The sequence below is a fragment of the Ambystoma mexicanum genome, chromosome 10 (genome assembly GCF_040938575.1).
Source record: "Ambystoma mexicanum isolate Mex_15411 chromosome 10, UKY_AmexF1_1, whole genome shotgun sequence".
NCBI lineage: Eukaryota > Metazoa > Chordata > Amphibia > Caudata > Ambystomatidae > Ambystoma > Ambystoma mexicanum.
This window is the reverse complement of record NC_090932.1, coordinates 506,102,947-506,121,147: the sequence shown is the minus strand read 5'-3', so window position 1 is coordinate 506,121,147 and position 18,201 is coordinate 506,102,947. Positions and strand designations below refer to the sequence as shown.

Sequence of the window (18,201 nt, the reverse complement as noted above, 5' to 3'; positions counted from 1 at the left end):
CGAGACAAAATGCAGACAGGTGAACAGGAATTTGATTGGGCAAGGGCGCGTGTTTGGCGCCGCTGGTGTTGGGTCCCTGGAGGGACGTTCCCCTTCCTGGCGGAGGCCACGCCCCCTGGACATATCACGGCGCTACAAGCCCCGCAGCGGTGAAGCCCGCGGCGGGGCAAGGGCGCGGTGTTTGGCGCCGCTGGTGTTGGGTCCCTGGAGGGACGTTCCCCTTCCTGGTGGAGGCCACGCCCCCTGGACATATCACGGTGCTACAAGCCCCGCAGCGGTGAAGCCCGCGGCGGGGCAAGGGCGCGGTGTTTGGCGCCGCTGGTGTTGGATCCCTGGAGGGACGTTCCCCTTCCTGGCGGAGGCCACGCCCCCTGGACATATCACGGCGCTACAAGCCCCGCAGCGGTGAAGCCCGCGGCGGGGCAAGGGCGCGGTGTTTGGCGCCGCTGGTGTTGGGTCCCTGGAGGGACGTTCCCCTTCCTGGCGGAGGCCACGCCCCCTGGACATATCACGGCGCTACAAGCCCCGCAGCGGGGAAGCCCGCGGCGGGGCAAGGGCGTGGTGTTTGGCGCCGCTGGTGTTGGGTCCCTGGAGGGACGTTCCCCTTCCTGGCGGAGGCCACGCCCCCTGGACATATCACGGCGCTACAAGCCCCGCAGCGGTGAAGCCCGCGGCGGGGCAAGGGCACGGTGTTTGGCGCCGCTGGTGTTGGGTCCCTGGAGGGACGTTCCCCTTCCTGGCGGAGGCCACGCCCCCTGGACATATCACGGCGCTACAAGCCCTGCAGCGGTGAAGCCCGCGGCGGGGCAGGGGCGCGGTGTTTGGCGCCGCTGGTGTTGGGTCCCTGGAGGGACGTTCCCCTTCCTGGCGGAGGCCACGCCCCCTGGACATATCACGGCGCTACAAGCCCTGAAGCGGTGAAGCCCGTGGCGGGGCAAGGGCGCGGTGTTTGGCGCCGCTGGTGTTGGGTCCCTGGAGGGACGTTCCCCTTCCTGGCGGAGGCCACGCCCTCTGGACATATCACGGCGCTACAAGCCCCGCAACGGTGAAGCCCGCGGCGGGGCAAGGGCGCGGTGTTTGGCGCCGCTGGTGTTGTGTCCCTGGAGGGACGTTCCCCTTCCTGGCGGAGGCCACGCCCCCTGGACATATCACGGCGCTACAAGCCCCGCAGCGGTGAAGCCCGCGGCGGGGCAAGGGCGCGGTGTTTGGCGCCGCTGGTGTTGGGTCCCTGGAGGGACGTTCCCCTTCCTGGCGGAGGCCACGCCCCCTGGACATATCACGGCGCTACAAGCCCCGCAGCGGTGAAGCCCGCGGCGGGGCAAGGGCGCGGTGTTTGGCGCCGCTGGTGTTGGGTCCCTGGAGGGACGTTCCCCTTCCTGGCGGAGGCCACGCCCCCTGGACATATCACGGCGCTACAAGCCCCGCAGCGGTGAAGCCCGCGGCGGGGCAAGGGCGCGGTGTTTGGCGCCGCTGGTGTTGGGTCCGTGGAGGGACGTTCCCCTTCCTGGCAGAGGCCACGCCCCCTGGACATATCACGGCACTACAAGCCCCGCAGCGGTGAAGCCCGCGGCGGGGCAAGGGCGCGGTGTTTGGCGCCGCTGGTGTTGGGTCCCTGGAGGGACGTTCCCCTTCCTGGTGGAGGCCACGCCCCCTGGACATATCACGGCGCTACAAGCACCGCAGCGGTGAAGCCCGCTGCGGGGCAAGGGCGCGGTGTTTGGCGCCGCTGGTGTTCGGCGTACGTGGAGGGCGGCACTCCTTGTGTTGGCCATCGGACGGGGGCGACAAGAAAAAGTAAGTGCAGACAAGTGTTTTGCACCTGGGACTGCTGGTGTCTTCTTACCTAACGGCGCAGAGCCCGTGAAAACCTGCTGGGGCCAGACCCGGACCCGGGACTTCAGCACAGCCCTCTACTGGTCAGTTCTGAGGGGCTCCGTCATGTCCCTAATAAAGTCCCTGAGGTCCTTTAGGGGCCATGCTGCACCAAGGAAACTGGCCACGAAACCGGCTGGCTCTCTGCCATCTACCACGCCATCTACCCCGCCCACGTTTTGCTTTAAGTCCTCTGAGTCCCTGTCCAAAGCCCCTGAGCATACACTAGCAAGAAAACTCCTGGTCATCAAGAGAAGTAGCCATCAGGGTGCAACCGAAAAATCTAGGCCCAAAGCAAAGTCCCATACCGCGGCCTCCTTATGTTCTGATACTGACCCTGTATACCGAGAGCCTACATATGCCGTGGAGGGTACAAAAGCACCCACCCCAGAAACCAAATGCGGGGGGGGATTTCCAGTAATCTGGCTAACTTCCCAATGCAGAGCTGCAAAGGAACCCTCCCAACTCAGAAGCTCGAAGACACTGTCTGTCAAGAATCTCTGCCCACCGATTCTGGGAACTCTGAAGCCATGCCTCTACAGGCATAGGGGGGGTTGGTGATGTGTCAGTTCTTCCTTTTGCATCCCTGGCACCTGTTGTTTCTGTCACCCCCCAACCCAGTTCGCCCATTGTAAGCCTACACCTGCCACCTGTTCTCCCACCTACCTCGGGCCCTATTTTCGTCTGCTCACCCCCAGCCACAGCTGCTACCACTTTGGATCTATTGGACACAGAAACCACTGGAGCAACCGAAGATAACCTCCCGCCTATCTCCACCTGTAGCTCATGGAGCGAGACCTTACTAGCATCGATCTCAGGGTCCTGCTCCTTTTCTCATCTAACCCCCTTCAGGGCTCTCAAACCCGTCACCCACGGTAGCTATTCCTCCACCGCTCCTCTACAGAAGGAGGTGCATACTGTCGGCTGTTGCTCCTGTGCACAAGTGCTCTCTGAAATTGCAATCATCAAGAAACTTCTTTTGGTACTGATTGATGCCCGGGGAATAAGAGGGGAGGGGAAGGGTGGAGTGGACCCGCCGGGGGAGTCTTCCAGTATGCCCCCAGTTGGCAAGGGACTCAACCCCCCTCAGCTACCTTCAATTATTCCACCCTGCGAAAGGACCGCCAATGCATCAATGAGCCCTACTCGGGTTGTCCAGCTGATGCACCCTAACGCAGAGAGGGGCCACCCCACTGGGAGCATCGAACCAATTGTGATGAGGGAGAGTCCCCCAAGCGTCCTGACAACCAATCCTCCTAGGGAGGGAGGGAGCAGAGCACGTGGCTTCTGTCCAAGGGGGCGCAGCCCCAAGAGTCCTGTACATGGGGGGAAAAGAATTGCTACGGTTTTCATGCATGGGGTACCTAAGTTGCCTTTGGGCAGGCAAGAACCAAGGGATGCCCTCTCAAACAAATGTCTTCATTGGCTACGTTCTGTTGGGAACTGTCCCTTTGTGACCAGGGAAGCGTTGGTGGGGTGCGTCAGACTGGCAGGCAAAGGTATAAACCCCTCTGACTCTGTCAAAATTGTCTTCAGGAATGGTCAAATGGTCAGGGAAGTTTTGAGAAGATCTGGGGGTTATGTGCGGGCCCCATATACTGGGATTACAATTAGCTCGTGCCCCTATTTGGGAGCCGTTGCCCCACCTGGAACTGTCACACATTGTACTGTCCTGTTGGGAGCGAACTGTACTCCTCTGGGTAAAAGGCCTGTGGGGGGCCGCGTCTGAGTGACAAGGGCGGACAATTAGTCTTGTGACCACTTGGTCAAGTTAAGGGACCATGTGTAACGTAATGGGGTCCTTGGGGTTGACTCTTTTTTCCACTCTAAATATTTTCTGATCTATGGTGTTGGGTTATGGTGTAAAGATTGCATTTCCTTTTACGTGTTCTGATCTTGTTTATCTTGGGTTTGATGGATTCTTCAAACTGTAACTTGGATTTGTGCTATAATGTGTATTTTGTCGTTTAATGGTTGTTTTATACATCCGAATAAACTTGTTTGACTGACTGACTGAAATTGGTACTTGGGTGTGAGAGTGCATGTATACTGAGTGGAGGGAGTGACTTAGGTTAAGTGTAATAGGAGGAGGGTGTATGTGAGGGTGAGTAAACCAGGTACAGGAAAATTGAGTGCAAGAAAGAGGACAGAGGGAGGAAAGGAAGGGGGGAATAGATGAAGGAGGAGGCTGCTGCCAGTCTGGCATTCTTTAATGTGCATAAAGAGTGAAGAAAACATAAGTGTTATTACATGGCTAGATGTGCCTACATTCGTAGTTCCATTCTAGCCATATATTCTGCCTTTGGCATAGCATTGTTTTACTGTACATCAAGGATAAAGCAAACATGTTAAGTGTTGTTACGTAGCTGGGCAGAACTCTGTTGGTGGCATCAATCTGGTTATATAGTCTTACTGTGGCAGCAATTTCTTGGAACTGTTTTTCAACGGTAAAGCAATTATGATACATTTTAATACATGGCTAGACTGGCTGACATGTGTGATGCCATTCTGCTTATACTTTCTTACAGTGGCATGGCATTTGTTACTGGGCATCATGGGTAAACCAAGCATAGGCATTATTTGGCAAGACCGGTCTAATTTGGTGGCTCCAGTCTGGCCATATAGTCTTATTGTGGCATCACATTTATTTGCTGTGTATCAAGGGTAACACAAATGTGATAGGTCCTACTTGGTTTCACTGGCCTAGCTTGATAGCACCATTCTGCATATACTTTCTTACTGTGGCAGTACATGTTTTCCTGGGGATCAAGGATAATACAAACATTATAAGTGTTATTATGTGGCTAGACTAGCCTACATTCGTAAAGCCGGTCTAGATATACTTTCTAACTGTGTCATGCCATTTTGTACTGGCTGGCATAGCCAACATGATAAATTCGTATATGGGAATATTGGCATATATGAGTGCAGCCTGCATGGGCATCTATGGGCCCAGCCAGCAGGAACGTTTATTATACTGGCATATATTTTGGGCAAAGTCATTATGAAAATGCATTGGAAAGTGCTCCTGTACACAGTTGGTGATGTATTTTTATTGGAGTTGTTCATGTGCTGTCATAGAAAACCGATTGCAAACTGCATGTCTTTTTACTCTATTTTTAAATGAAATCTATGACTCTGAGAGCCAGAAAGAACCCCCACAACCAGCCTTGGGTGGCCTCCTGTTTTCCTATGGCTCACAGTCTGAGTTTAAGGCCTGCCCCACTGTGACAGCTACTGCATATAACCATCAGGCTTCAGCGAAGACATGGGACTGCGGGGAGGAGGCACCCCAACATCTCTTCTCTGCAGAATAACAGCATCCAGGAGGCTGCAAATTCTAGTGACTGGTACATTGCTGTATTAGGCTGACGTGAGGGACCCCGAGAAGCTGCAAGTAGAATCATGAGAGACATTTTATTTAATGTTCTTTGTACTTTGTTTGGATCACCTCTTCCCCACATCTGCAACGTTGTGTCAAACTAACAGTGGGGCCAGGGCCTGGGCTAAACAGGATCTGAAGAACCTTTACTTTGAACACGTTTGATCCTCCGAGAGCGACACTAACATATGTGTTTACTCCGAGATTTGGCTACATTGTGGTGAATGACTATCCTGACACAGATAAAGTTATTTTGTGCATATTCTTGGCCCTAAAGGAGTTGATTTAGTTCTCCACTGTAAGATAATATAGTAAAGAATTGTTAAGATGGCTCAATCACGTCCAGAAATAGTACAGATGATAGGAGAGTGTATTGGCATCGATAGATTCTACATGTTTTGTCCAAAAGAACGCATTCTTTATGATTTCTGCAACATCAACTGAAACAGGAAGTACATTTTTTGTCCAAAAGAACGCATCCTTTATGATGTCTGCAACATCAACTGAAACAGGATGTCGATGAGACGGTCATTCATGGCTTTGGCATCTTTCCATCCTCATTTTTGGTGTGCTGCCGCCGCTGCCCACTGCTGATGGAAATAACTCCATTGTCTTGCTAAATTGAGGGTAAAACAATAAGTTGAAACAACTATGGGGAGCAGATAAGGGGGAAATGAATAAACACTGACACATTAACATAGAATGGAGAAGAGGGTTAGAGATGGAGGAGATAGAGAAAATGACAAAAGTACAGTCAAAGGTAGCAGGGTAAAAGAGCTTAAAATGAGAGTGGTGAGGATAGAATGGCTTAACGGGTAAATGTTTGCTGGGCTGATTGCTTCAAGGCACCTGCTACTATCTTCTGAGTGTTCGTCCTGACTCCACCCTCCCGCAGGCAGTTACAACTTGGAGGAGTATAGCCGTGTGGAGCGTGCCTATACCCCAGCAGACGGATTGAGGTTTTTTGAATGGAAATGCCAGAAGTTTTATGCCACACGACTCATTTGACTGGAATGGCAGTCTCTTTTCGGACCTCTCTCGGTGTAACTCTGTTGGGGTGGATATCTCATATATCAGTCCCTGTTGCATCCCACAGCCCTTTCTCAGGCGAACGCTTATCCCATGAGCTACCAGACAAAGCAGTGCAACATGTAGACTAAACCCCAAAGCCTGTACTGACAGAAAAATATGTTTGAAAAAGGATGCAAAACATGAATGAAACTACAGTAAACACCAAAAATAGGGAAGTTTGAATAAACTACCACAGGCTTCTGAAATTATATGAAAATGAATGCCCTTAAGGCATAGCATAACATTAATTCAAGAGGAATGAAAGGGAACATTTTCTTCTGTGTTTTCACCACTTATGCATGTGTTTCTACGTCATGATTTTTCCACAATTACTAAACAAAGGAAAAACACCTAAAGAAACAAAAATAATTATCAAAATAAAAGCTATGAACATATGTAGGGAAACTCCGGAACTAGTAACATGAAGGATGGACTGTTACCACCTGGTAACTGGTACGGCCGAACAATCTCATCATTGTTATTAGCACTTCGGTGTAATGGCCGCCTCCCAAAGCATTTTGTGTAGTCTTCTTAAAACCAGTTCTTTATTTTAATATTCTATTATTCCATCACACTATTCTTAAAACAGCTAGCGGGCATCTTTTTGTTTGCAATTGTTTTGATCAGTGTTGATCGTTGTAGATTTGTTCGTTTCACATCTTTTAAGATAGTTTGTAGACGTAACGGGGACACTGCTGTACAGACCTCAATAATGCATTTTGAACCGCAAAGATGAAACACCCACCCACCTCCCTAATGTATGTTCTAGATAACATACCTGGTGGGTGGCTCGTCAGTAATATGGAAGACACAATGCAGGTACTTTGACCTATCTAGAAGAGCACACAGAGTCTGCTCCTGCCCTCCGTTTGGGAAGGAGAGGTCACTCTGTGAGAGCTTATGTTATCATGAGCACAACTAAACATTTTCTGAAAATTCAATGTGCATTATTTGAGTGTGACAGTCGGCAATTCGAATGCATTTTCGACCTCACAAACTCATGAATCCATTTTGTCTCTCTGCACAGGTTGATGTGAAGGGCAGTGTGGAGAATCTGGTCATGGTCCTTCTCCAGGAAGCACACACTGAGCTGGAAAAAGTCCGTGCCATCTTTATTTGGATCTGCCATCACATAGGTAGGGTCTGATGGTGGAGGCGTATTTAATGGTTTCCTGGCAGTTTACATATTCCTGCTCTCATTGGGATTTTAACTTGCCTAATTTTGGCTCCACTGCCCACTCTATTCATGATCAATTGGTTCCTCACACCACTTGTTCTAGTTCTTCTCCTTTCTGAGATTTCCCCCATGAACTATCTTCCAGATTCTTGGATTTCTTCCAGGCGCAATCTCTATCTGTTCGCTGATCCCTTGGCAATCATGTTCCCTTTTATGCTCACAGTCAAAATTCTACTTTGCATTTCTATGTTTAGCCAGTATATGTTGCTCATATTTCTTTTCTCTTGGTTGTTTTATGAAATTATAAGCGTGTCTAACACGCTCAGATAGGAGACTTGGGAGATGCTGCCTGGAGGAGAGGGATAAGCATTAATGTTCCACGTGTAGATAGTTAACCCCTTCAGTGGGTGAGTGTATGTGCGTGTGTGTGTATTCAGTGAAAAAACTTTGTTAAAGAGACGTTATGGTTAAGTTACAGTAACAAGAACCTAAGAAATTCAGTGAAAAACCTTTGTTAAAGGGACGTTATGGTTTCAAGTAAAATCGAAAAACCCAAGAAATTCACGAGGTTTTGGTAAGCTATGCAACCATGACTCGCACCACTGCCATGTACTGCTAACAGTAACACCCACGACATCAATGCTATGTATACAAATGAATTTTGAGGCCTGCTTATTGCCCCAAGAAGGTTAACGTCTAGATATATAAGCACCTTTTCAATTTTCATATTAGGACTGTCAGTGAACAAAACCCCCTGGCTCAGATATGTCAGTCAACAGAAAAAAGAGGCCCAGTTCTGAGATGTCATCAATGACATTTGTGATGTCATCTTTCATGTTGTGGGTGTTAGTCTTAGCAGCAACAAGTGGCTCAGATATGTGATGTCATCAATTACATTTGTGATGTCATCTTTCATGTCCTGGGTGTTAGTCTTAGCAGTGCAAAGTGGTGGCGTGAGTTATAGTTGCTTAGCTTACCTGGGGGTTTTTCGATTTTACTTTTAACTATAACGTCCCTTCAACAAAGTTTTTTCACTGAATATTATATATATACAAAACATGTTCAATACCAAACTTTAAATATTTTAATAAATTAGGCTAATTACACAGCCTGCAGTAGCAGCCGTGAAGGTATGGTTAAGTTATTCAACTCATAGAAAAAGCAGTTTTTGGGCAGCTTATAACTTTGGCGTCGGTTAACGAATCCTCACCAAACTGTGTAAAAAAGTATATGGCCACCTCGGAATGAGGTTTGCGAGATTTGGTGCGGTTTCGTCAAGGGGGGGCAAAGTTATAGAGGGGTCCCAAAACATTTGAAATCCTCATCGATATAATGGAAGCAATTTTGTGCTCACTGCAAACTTGCGCGAGAAGTGGGGGCTTGGTCCCAAAAGCGTACTTTTGAAAATTAGGTGTAAATCTATCCAATCGTTTTTTTAAAATGAGCAATAGGTCCAAAAGAGTTAGTGATCTCTGCGTCCAGTCCGCAGACTCATTTCCTGGTTTGGTGTCCACAGACACCTCTGGACCAAACAGAGAGCCGCATGACATTCACAGACATTGTATGTGCCCGCTGATTGGTCAATTAAAAATGTGAGGTGCGTCAAAACCTTTGAAACGGACGCCATGTTGGATACGTCGACTGCACGGGTAGTCTGTGAACGTTGCGATAACAGCAGATACAAAAACACAACATTACACTTGTCAAACTAATGAAACAATCTCTGGGGAGGTGAGGAGTAATGAGGATGGGATGGATTATACCATAAAAAGCCAGATATCTCTGGGATTTTTCTTCTGTGAAGTACGTGAACAGGGACATTGCTGGGATGTTCGTGAACTTGACTAAAGTTTGAGTATATCCATGCATATTTCAGCATTTTAGGGTTGATGAAAAGCAGTTTTTGCATGGCTTATAACTTTGGATAGAAATAAATAAAGGGACTTCAGGGTTGCTATGTTTGGGTAAAACTCAAACAAGCACTCCAACCCCTTCCCGGATATAAAACCTATTTCGGTCTCGGAGTGATAGCTCAGGGGCAACGTGCTTGCCTTGGAAGCAAGATGACACGGAGCAACACAGGTTTGATCCCCAGGTCTGCGCTTAGACACCTCTGGGTTTTGCGGACGTTATAAATAACATAACATATCATATCATATTAGAGAACAATAGGGGTTCGAGAAATCACAGCCTGTAATGGTGAGCAGTCAAATCAATAGACAACTAATTAATCAAAACAAATATATATTTATTAAATCCATATAATTCAAAAATCCATCGGTAAAAAGATCCCAAATGGAGAATTCTCAAAATCTTCAATAAAAATCTAAAGAGGTGACTTAAACTAAGCAAACGTATGATCCACTTTAATAGGATTTCTAGATGGTACTTCAGACATATGCAATGTATGTTCTAAACTGACATGGTATTGTCTCTGTGTTATTCTGGTTAACACGTATCTTGTATAAGCTAATTGCACTAGACATTCAGCTCAACATGTTTCAGTTCTGTTCCAGTAGATGGCGAACATTTGTCAGGAGGTGACAAATATTTTTGTTACTTCTTTAGAAATACACACAGAGTTGTAACTCTGAAATTTAGTTTCAGTTCATGCTTGTACAACTGTTTATAGCTGATGTTGCATCATAGGCTGTGATAAAAACAAAAAGACACAAGGGACTATCAATGCACAGTCTAGAATCTGAAATTGTCATTATTTCCATAATATCCAATCAACATGAGGATAATTACCTTGATTGGGTAGGTGGGGGTGGCTGTCTGTGGCTGGAAGACTTATAGATAGACTCGATCCCTTATAACTTTGGAGCCATTCAATGAAACTGCATTTGTATACATGATGATGAACTTTAATGTTATTAATATTTTCTGGTGATGTTTCTTTCTTCCTTACTTTAGTTTCCAAGTATATGACTCTGATCTGCATGCATTGTGTGTCTTCATATGTATTGTTTGTACTAACACAAGTATATAGTAAGTCTTGAATTATTAGCTATTTATTCCATGTATAACATTACTCAAAACTTTAATAAATTGGCATTCATTAATTCCACACAATTTGGGACCCCCATATAACTTTGCACCCCCTTGACGAAACCCCACCAAATGCAGAATCGTTTCGAGGGTGCCATATACCTTTTTTGCAAACTTTGTTGATGATTTGTCCAGGGGGAGTTGGGTGGGTTAAAGTTATTTTTTCCGCCCAAAAAGTGCTCTTTCCATGAGTTGGGCAACTTAACCATAACTTCAGGGCTGCTATCGCAGGCCCTGTAATATCATACACTTGAAGTCACAATTCTATAGTTCAGGTTTCATTACACTTTACATAGGAAAACTAAAAGATTGTTTCTACTTTAGTTTACACTTTGTTCTTATCCATGAAAATTCTCCAAATCTTGCATGCAACTGATCTGGCCACATCAGAACTCTCATTGCAAATTTGGTGAAAGTTCATCTGTATTTTCATGCCCACAAATATTCCTCAAATTTCTTTTTTGACCATGTGATTTCCATGGATCCAGAAACATTGACTTTCAGGAGGGCATATATTTCAAATGTGTCTACTTCAATTGTTGAGGTTTTTGACGTACATTACTTTTATTAATACCTGTTTAACTCTGTAAAAGTACCCCCATGCAAGTATTCACTTTTCTTTCGTACACCTTTGAATGTATCTGCCTAATTATAGCATTGCTGATTTAAAACTACTGTAGTGACCTGCACCCAAGCTATGACAAATATTATCCTACATTTAACCTGCCCTGCCTCTGTTTAAACCCCCTCCTGTTGTATAAGGAACCTCTTTCCCTGACTTCTCCACCCCTTTTCCTTTCCTTTTCTACAGATAGTCTGGATATTCTAGTGAGTGAGTTTGAGGCACTCCTCACACTCCCTTATGAGGGGAGTGAGTCAGGGGCCTGGGTGACACTCAGTTATCAGGGTAATTGCCAGATGCTGAAAGGACCATGGTTCCCCGGACTCACAATCCCCGCAGAGGTGCAGAATAGTCAGAAACCCATGGGGAGACCCTGGCTAGAGACATCTACAAGTGACTACATATGCCAGCATTCGCTATACAGTGATAATAACGAATTCACAATAACGAATTACTTTTTCAGTGAATAAAAAATAACTAAAATACTTCGAATTTTTGGGTAAAAGTATATATGGAGGGGTGGGATAAGGGATTAAAAAGTGGGAGGGCGTTGGGGTAGGGTAATAATGCTAGGGAAACAGGCTTTGGAGGGATATTTTTTCGATTTTTTTAATTCACAAAAAAAGGTTTTTGTTATTAGTGAATTCGTTATAAACACATGGAACCCCAGAATTCATGTAATAGGAAAACCATAAACCGCAGAGCAAAATAGCATGAAGGGGACGGCACATCAGGACAACCCATGCTCCGGTTTTCCCAAGCGGAATCAAATCACTTGTTCACTCACAGTGTAAACCTGAGCAAACGCCAGTAGCATTTGGTAGAAGGCAGCCCGTGACTGCAGAATGCCACAGAGATACAGGAAAAACCCACAGAGTTTCTAAGATGGCACAGAGAGTCACACATGCCTTCAAAGCCTTACAAACAGTAAAACGAGAGAGCCACATGCATATAGACCACAGGTGCACAAATTCACGCACAACCTAATGTCAAATGTGGCCCACTATGCAGTGGTTGGCGGCCCACCGACGGTTAAGACTTACCCTATGTCGTGCAGCCCATGAGAAACAGGAAAGAAATGGGGCATACTTAATTAGGAAATTCTTTGTTGCGCTGCAACATTGTGACCCTACATACTATACTTTGGGCCTCATTAGGACTCTGGCGCTAAACCATGGTGCTATTAGCACCATGGTCCATGCCGGAGTACGCCATGGCGGAATGGGGAATTACCACCCCATTCCGAGGTTGGTGGGGTGGTAATTCCCCATGCCGCCATGGCCCTTCCCCATTTTTGCCCCATAGGGCTCAATGGGAATAGGGAAGGCGCTAATTACGGTACCGCAATTTGCGGTACCGTAATTAGCACCAAGGTCCCTTTGCGGGTCCCTACTTTAACGGCTGGTAAAACCAACCGTTAAGGTCGGTCCCGCAAAGGGACCTCGTAATTAGGCACCAGGTGTTTTACGGCGCCGCAGCCTTTTACGGCGCTGTTAAACACTTAGCGCCTGGCTCATAATGAGGCCCTTTATGTCTTACGAGCCACATTGTGTGTGTGCTGTACCAATACAAGGCTAGCACTGTGGGCTTGAGTGACTATTTAATTGGTTGTTGCCAGAAAAGTTATAAATCTTGTTGCACACACCCCACCCACCATGGCAGCATTGCCTGTGACAAGCCTGCCCGCTGTGACGCAGATTTCCATGTTACCGTGCTATTGAGGATGCAGGTGGGAACAGACGCATCCTTTTGTGGGGAGATGATGGGCAGCAACTGAGACATGCCTCAAGAAAAAAGGGAAAAACAATATGGATAATACGTGCAGTCCTGACGCCCCCCTCCCCCCGCAATCAAAAGTAACAGAAACACATATGTGAGATCAGGAGATGGTTGGTATGCGCAGAGATACAAATCCAAAGTTAAAGAATGGTGTATATATTCAATGTCATGGAAAAACAGTTGACAGTGAAAAACAATTTGATGAATATAGCACATTTTAAGCAATAAATATTTAAAAAATAAGTTAGTGGTTATCACAGTTAACACACACAATTATATAGATACATACACAAAGACAATTATAATTCAACAATTATGGCTAAAAAGTCAATGATAAACCACGAATGTAAACAACAATATAGTTAAAGTGCTGTAGTGACTCCTGTCTGACTAAATATAGACTGACTGTTGAAATAGAAAGGGCCCGTAAACAAATATCAGATCACCAAAAGAGCTTTCTCAAATATGATGCCCAAAAGGTCACTAGCCACTGAAATACCTCAATGGCATATGTATAAACCTTTTGGGCATTAGATTTGAGAAACCTATTTTGGTGATCTAATATTTATTTACAGACCCTTTCTAATCCAAGTTAGTCTATAATTTCAGACAGGAGTCCCTACAGCAACGGAGACATGCCATTGTAAAGGAGGGTGGGTACCATTCTGGTGCTTGGAGTAGGCCATGCTGTTGTGGGGGGATCAGGAACAGAGCCAACCAGATTATCTGCCTCATACCAAAGAGCAGAAAGTAGGGTAAAACATCTGTCTGATTTGTTAAACACCTTCTGGAGACGTCTGTCTTTTTCCAGCATATGCACTTTTAAAGTGACAAAGCATTTGTTATTTTGTTTGTGAATCCTGATGTCTTTCCAATAGGTGACTTCCCTGGTTATAGCATTACGGTTGCATAACATGGCCTTTCCAATGAGTGATTTCCACTTTTTTAGTATTATGGTTGTATTACATGGGCCCCCACCTTGAGCTTCATTAATCTTCCAACCATACTTGCAGCAAACACACACCCTACCCCATTTGCATTCTAAGTCAATATTCCAGCCCACTTAGGGTAGCCCGTAAAGTACTTTTGGCCATCTGGCCAAACCAGTTGAGCATCCCTGCCGAAGACCCCCTCTTCCCAATTATACATTCGCAGACTGCATTTCTTAATCCCTTAAGGGGAGAAATGATTGATCCCCTATTGCCTGGCCAATCAGGAAAAGGATGCAGAGAACAAAAAAAATGAGACAATGCAGGGTCAGTTTACAATAGAACCTACAGCTTCATGGGTATAAAAGAGTCTGCAGGTAGTCATTTGTTGTCTTGGACCTGCAGGTGGTAGGTATGTCTGAGACTTGGTGGAAAGGAACTGGGGAAGGCATGAGATGTGTGGTACCCGGTTGAATGGACATCCAGAGAATTCCAAGATTTGTGAGAGTTATTCCTGTAGAGAAAGATTCCAGAGGAATCTATAGACTGGCGAAGTAAAATGCTGGTGAAAGGAATGCAAGCAAGACCTTGATAGTGGAAACATTGAAACAAGGTGAGAGGAATGCAAAGAGCATTCAGAGACTGATATAAGACATTGTGTGAAATAGGTGCCAGCAGACTCCTAAGAGTTGGGGGAAGTAAATTATTGGTCTGAGAGAGACCAGCAAAATTTGAGAGTGGAGAAGAAGCCGCCTGATGAGAAAGTGCCAGGAAGCTTAGAAGAAGCTTTACAGTGGGAAAACCTTTGGTACTGTGAGTACTCCTAATTGGAGACCAAGGGAACACATGTTGGTGGATTGCTTGTAGTATAGGGCTAGACATCATAGTGATAGTTTATGAATGTTTCTGCTGGTCAGAACTTTGTGTATGGAGCCTTTTGGTAGCCAATCCTGTTGGAACATGTATGTGGGCACGGGTGTCGCCGGAGGCTGAGGACTAATTAAGACTAGGTTTAGATTCTTTTGATTGGGAGCACGTTGCCACCCTCACTGTGTTGGGCCATCCTTTGAATGTTTTCCAGAGCAGTTATTTTGTTTTTTTAGCAATTTCCCCTAGACCGTATATATATTTTTCTATCCTCATTCTGAGCCTATGTTTGAATAAAGGCTTGGTTAAATTCTGTTTTAAGTTGACTCACTTGGATCATTGCTTGGACTCACCACATATTCCTGGGCACGGGCATAATACGCTGACTTCCAGACAAACCTTGGCACTTTGAGACCAAACAGGGCTAATTTGGTGCAGAATAAAATATCTCTAACATGGCATAATTTACTAAATCACATTGCATTACATTCCATTAGATTTTCTTCAGGTTGGCAAACTGAGCATAGAAGACCAATTCCAGAAATATCACTTTTTATGATCCTTTACGTCTGCAGACATGGTAACAATAGATATTTCAGAGGTATACAACCTTAATATAGAGAATTAATCAATCCTATGATCTGACCGTCTACTTGCAGTTACTTCTGTGATTGTCCTACAGCACGTAACAGAGATTATTACATTGCCTCTCCCACCAAGTTGCCAGTGGTTATGGCTCTTGGGGGTCATTACGAGTATGGCGGTATACAGTAAAGTGGTGGTAATCCTGTTTACCGCCACATTTACCGTACCAGCGAATCACGGGTCGGCGGCAATACCATCGCTGCTATTTCCAGCACCGGTGATAATGGCGCAGGAAAGTCCAGCAACGGTATAACCGATGACGGAATAACCAGCATAAGTATTACTGGCACAACGGTATTACTGGCAATATCGCAATTTTTCTGCTGGTAATACCAGTAAAAGCAAGGCAGAGATACCTCCACTTGAAAGCAGGGGGTACATGCATACAGGTGATGCAAAGGAAGCCAAATGTGCACCCAATGCACTTATGAAGGGTGCACAAGGGCCACACCTCCCCAACCACACATTCCAACACCACCATGCTGCCACTGATGTGTGTGTGCATAGACATGCAGCTGCTCCAGCTGCACATTGAGCTGCAGGGGCTGGTGGACCAACACAGTGAACATGTAGCAGTGGAGATGAGGAGGAGGAGGATGGTGAGGAGGAGACGCCATGCAAGGTGAGCGCCCATACCCAGGGTCCGGGTCTCATAATGGACCATCATAGACAGCCCTGCAACAGCTTAACAGGGTGACAATCGCTGTGCTGCTGACTCTGATCTAGGACTAAATTGTATGATCAACATCAGGACAGCCATTCCAATGCTGGTGAAGCTGGTGTCGGTCCTGCACTTTGCGTCAGGCACCTTGCAACACTCTGTGGCCACTCTGCATGGCATCTCCCAGCCCACATTCTCGAATGTGTTCAGTCAGGTGCTGGAAGCACTCCTGTACCATGGGTCACAGTATATTCCCCTACCCACCAACCCGGCACAGGTGAATGCCACAAAGGCACAATTGTACTCCTTGGCACACATACCCAATGTGCTAGCAGCCCTGGACTTTATCGATGTAGAGTTGGTGGCACCCCAGGCATCAGAGGAGGTCTACCAGAATCACAAACAGTTCCACTCGCACCTGTGCTGCAGACCTCACCATCACGCACTGCTGGGTCCACTTCCCTGGATCGACCCATGATGCCATGGTCCTGTGGAACAGCACGCTGCCAGCATACATGGAGGGGCACAGTGGCCAACATACCTGGATATTGGGTGAGTACATGTACCATCACACTAATCTTGCAGTACAAGTGACATACAATGTGAGGGGGGTTACACACATGGGGAATGCAGGCCCATACAAGGCTATGTACATGCAGGACCTGCTTGCACCTGGTAGACTGCAACACACATGAGTAGGACATGACACACGGTACAGCAGTAAATGGCCAAGTGATGTTACTCCAACAGGCCAGCTACACACACTGGAATACAGGTAGCACCATGCAACATGACACATCCTGCAGCATCTAAGGAAGTGGGGGGGTTGGTTCACCTAGGGGTGTCTAAAGCATGTCTGGGGGTGCACCAAGAGTCAAGGGGAAATGGGTCAAGGGGGCAGTTGGCAAAATCACCAATGATCAAGATTATCATCCAATCAAAGTCAAACCACACAGTACAATGTACCACAATGAGAGTAGTTGCCTCAACGACTCCCTGAAATTCTGAATAGCCTGGCCATCCCCAGACACCCTTTGTGCAACCTGAGGGGTTTGGCGAACGACTAGATGCATGGCCCACAAACACCAATCCAGCTCATGGAGTGTCCGTCATGTAAAGGAGTGAAGACTACTGGCATACATGCAATGACATTCTGCTAAAGTGCAACTAAGGGACATAACATTGGCAGTTGACATGGCATGTACTCAGGTCACCATGTATATGAATCCATCATGGACTCCACACAGACAACCTGCACATGTAACCCAGACTCCCACCAGGAATCATGCATGGGAGCAATGCACAGGCCCTAACCACCCACCATGGCATGCCACCCTGCCAATCGCAGACCATGAAAGCAACAGGTGTTGGCTATGAGCAGTATGCAAGACGCACCATGACAGACTACACACGCCCCCTGAGTAGTTGAATCCACATGCAAGGACTGAAATGTGAAATTGTGTTGTGTGACAAAATATGTGACCTGCATGCACAGACTATATGGAAATTATGTTGTTACAGGCAACGCATCCACAGATCATCATGATTGAAACCTATGTCCTTTGCCCTTGTAGGTGACTCTGGATACCCCAAGCTTCCATGGCTAATGACTCTACGGAGGAATCCCTAGACACCACAGGAGGTTGCATACAACCGGGCACATGAACGGACTAGGGTCTGTGTCAAGTGCACCTTTGGCCTGTTGAAGGCTCGCTTCTGCTGTTTACACCGCTCTGGAGTGGCCCTTATGTATAGGCCTGACAAGGTGGGACAGATTGTCCTTGCATGTGCAATGTTGCACAATATCTGCATACAGCGGAACATTCCCCAGCCCGCGGTTGTGGACATGGCACCCCCTGAGGAGGACGACACAGTGCCTGTGATTGCTGTGCATGCATGCTCTGAGCGGGTAGTGTCCAGGGAGGGGCGCCTGGCTCACCAGGAACTGATAAACAACTCTTTCTGAGCACCATCTCAAAGCACTTCCCTTGCTCAATTGCCAATTATCACATTAAACACTTGCACATAATAAGAAATGTCCTAGCGTTGCTTCAAGTTAACATATTCGTATGCAAGAACGTGCAACATGTAACAACCTTCACCAGAACAGCATCCACCCTCCCCAAAAAACCACCCTCAAAAAAC

At 46.7% G+C, this 18,201-nt stretch overlaps 1 protein-coding gene across 2 annotated transcripts in view; it reads left to right on the top strand.

Moving 5' to 3' along the window:
• LOC138491514 (kyphoscoliosis peptidase-like) overlaps positions 1 to 18,201 on the top strand; it is a 336,578-nt gene that overhangs the window by 236,569 nt on the left and 81,808 nt on the right. For both annotated transcript variants that reach the window (XM_069618052.1, XM_069618051.1), the window contains one exon: positions 7,353 to 7,461. In XM_069618052.1, the coding sequence (XP_069474153.1) occupies positions 7,353 to 7,461 (109 nt within the window). The remainder of the gene's footprint in view (positions 1 to 7,352; positions 7,462 to 18,201) is intronic.